Raw genomic sequence first — 1,268 nt, forward strand, 5'->3', positions numbered from 1 at the left:
GCATGAATGAGAAGTTAATGAATGAACAGATTAATGAATGAAGGAGTGGATGAGCAGATGACACAGCCAACAGATGTGTGACACCCTGTTCTTTCTCGACAACTTCTAGGAATTCAGCTGGAGGGGGTGGAGGAAGAACCAGAGGAAGAGGCCACTTTGGGAAGCCGCCTAATGAGCCTGTTGGAGAAAGTGCGGTTGGTGAAGAAGAAAGAGGAGAAGTCTGAAGAGGAGCCTCCAGCTGAGGAAAAAAAACCCCGTGAGAACTGTGGACATCAGGGAGGTTACAGGGTTTGGGCCCCTGTGCTTGGGCAAGTTCTGGATCCAATACAGGTCACAAGCAGGAATGCAAAGGAAGGGTAGATAGGCAGGAATGAGAAAGGAAGTGTGAAGGAAGGGCTGAGGTGAGAGAGGAGGATGCTAGTGATATGGCCCAAATGTTGGGGGTGCATAATACGTGTGTTGGACCACCAACCTTGGGATGGTGGCAACTCCTCCCCTATGCTCCCATATCCTTGTGGCTTTTCTTTGTTTCTTTTCTCTCTTGGTGAAAAGACCACCATTCTAAGGAGTTAGAAAAAGAATTATCCCAAATGTTAGGCAAATGCGTGATTATGCAGACTATATGTTAGCCACTTCTAACAAAGGCAGAGTCCCTAATGGTACATGATTTATTCTGCAACATTTGAAAAAAATTCATTGGGCCAGCTCTGTGCCAGGCATTGTTAGCAGGGTGGGGAATACAGTGGGGAGAAAATCTGAAATCCTTGCCCTCAAGGAGTTTAGAATATTCTAACAAGTAAACAAATACAAATATAGATATACTATGATGTCAAGTGATCATCAGAGTTCTTTCCAGAAATACTAGCAAAGGAAAGATTTGGAAGAGAAAGAGAGACAAAATATAAATGGATGCTGGATATAGGGAAGGAAAATTCCAGGGAGAAGAAAATGGAGCTGTTATGACATCATTTTCAAATGATACTGAAGTGTTCATGGTTTTGCTTTGTGTTTGTGTCTTTCTTGATGAAAGATCAGCAGTTGTTTTACAGAACAAATGGAATTGTAACTTGCGCTTTCAGAGTTGCATGGTGAAGTGCTTATGATAATTCTCTGGTATTTTGTAAGTTATAGAATTTATTTCTTCTCCAGAAATTTTTAGAGAGGACCCTATGATCTGGGTATTAGGATGAAGAGAACAAGACTGGGATAATAGAAAATAAAAAATCTACCAGAATCCACCTACTCCTGGCAGGTGGGAGGGTGTGTGC

General features: G+C 42.3%; 1 protein-coding gene across 1 annotated transcript in view; it reads left to right on the forward strand.

Moving 5' to 3' along the window:
- RYR1 (ryanodine receptor 1) overlaps positions 1-1,268 on the forward strand; it is a 163,748-nt gene that overhangs the window by 64,032 nt on the left and 98,448 nt on the right. Inside the window, exon 38 of the mRNA XM_007955540.1 lies at positions 110-308. Within this exon, the coding sequence (XP_007953731.1) occupies positions 110-308 (199 nt within the window). The remainder of the gene's footprint in view (positions 1-109; positions 309-1,268) is intronic.

Source organism: Orycteropus afer, unplaced genomic scaffold (assembly GCF_000298275.1).
Source record: "Orycteropus afer afer isolate SDZICR_OR568_19922 unplaced genomic scaffold, OryAfe1.0 scaffold00507, whole genome shotgun sequence".
Classification (NCBI taxonomy): Eukaryota; Metazoa; Chordata; class Mammalia; order Tubulidentata; family Orycteropodidae; genus Orycteropus; species Orycteropus afer.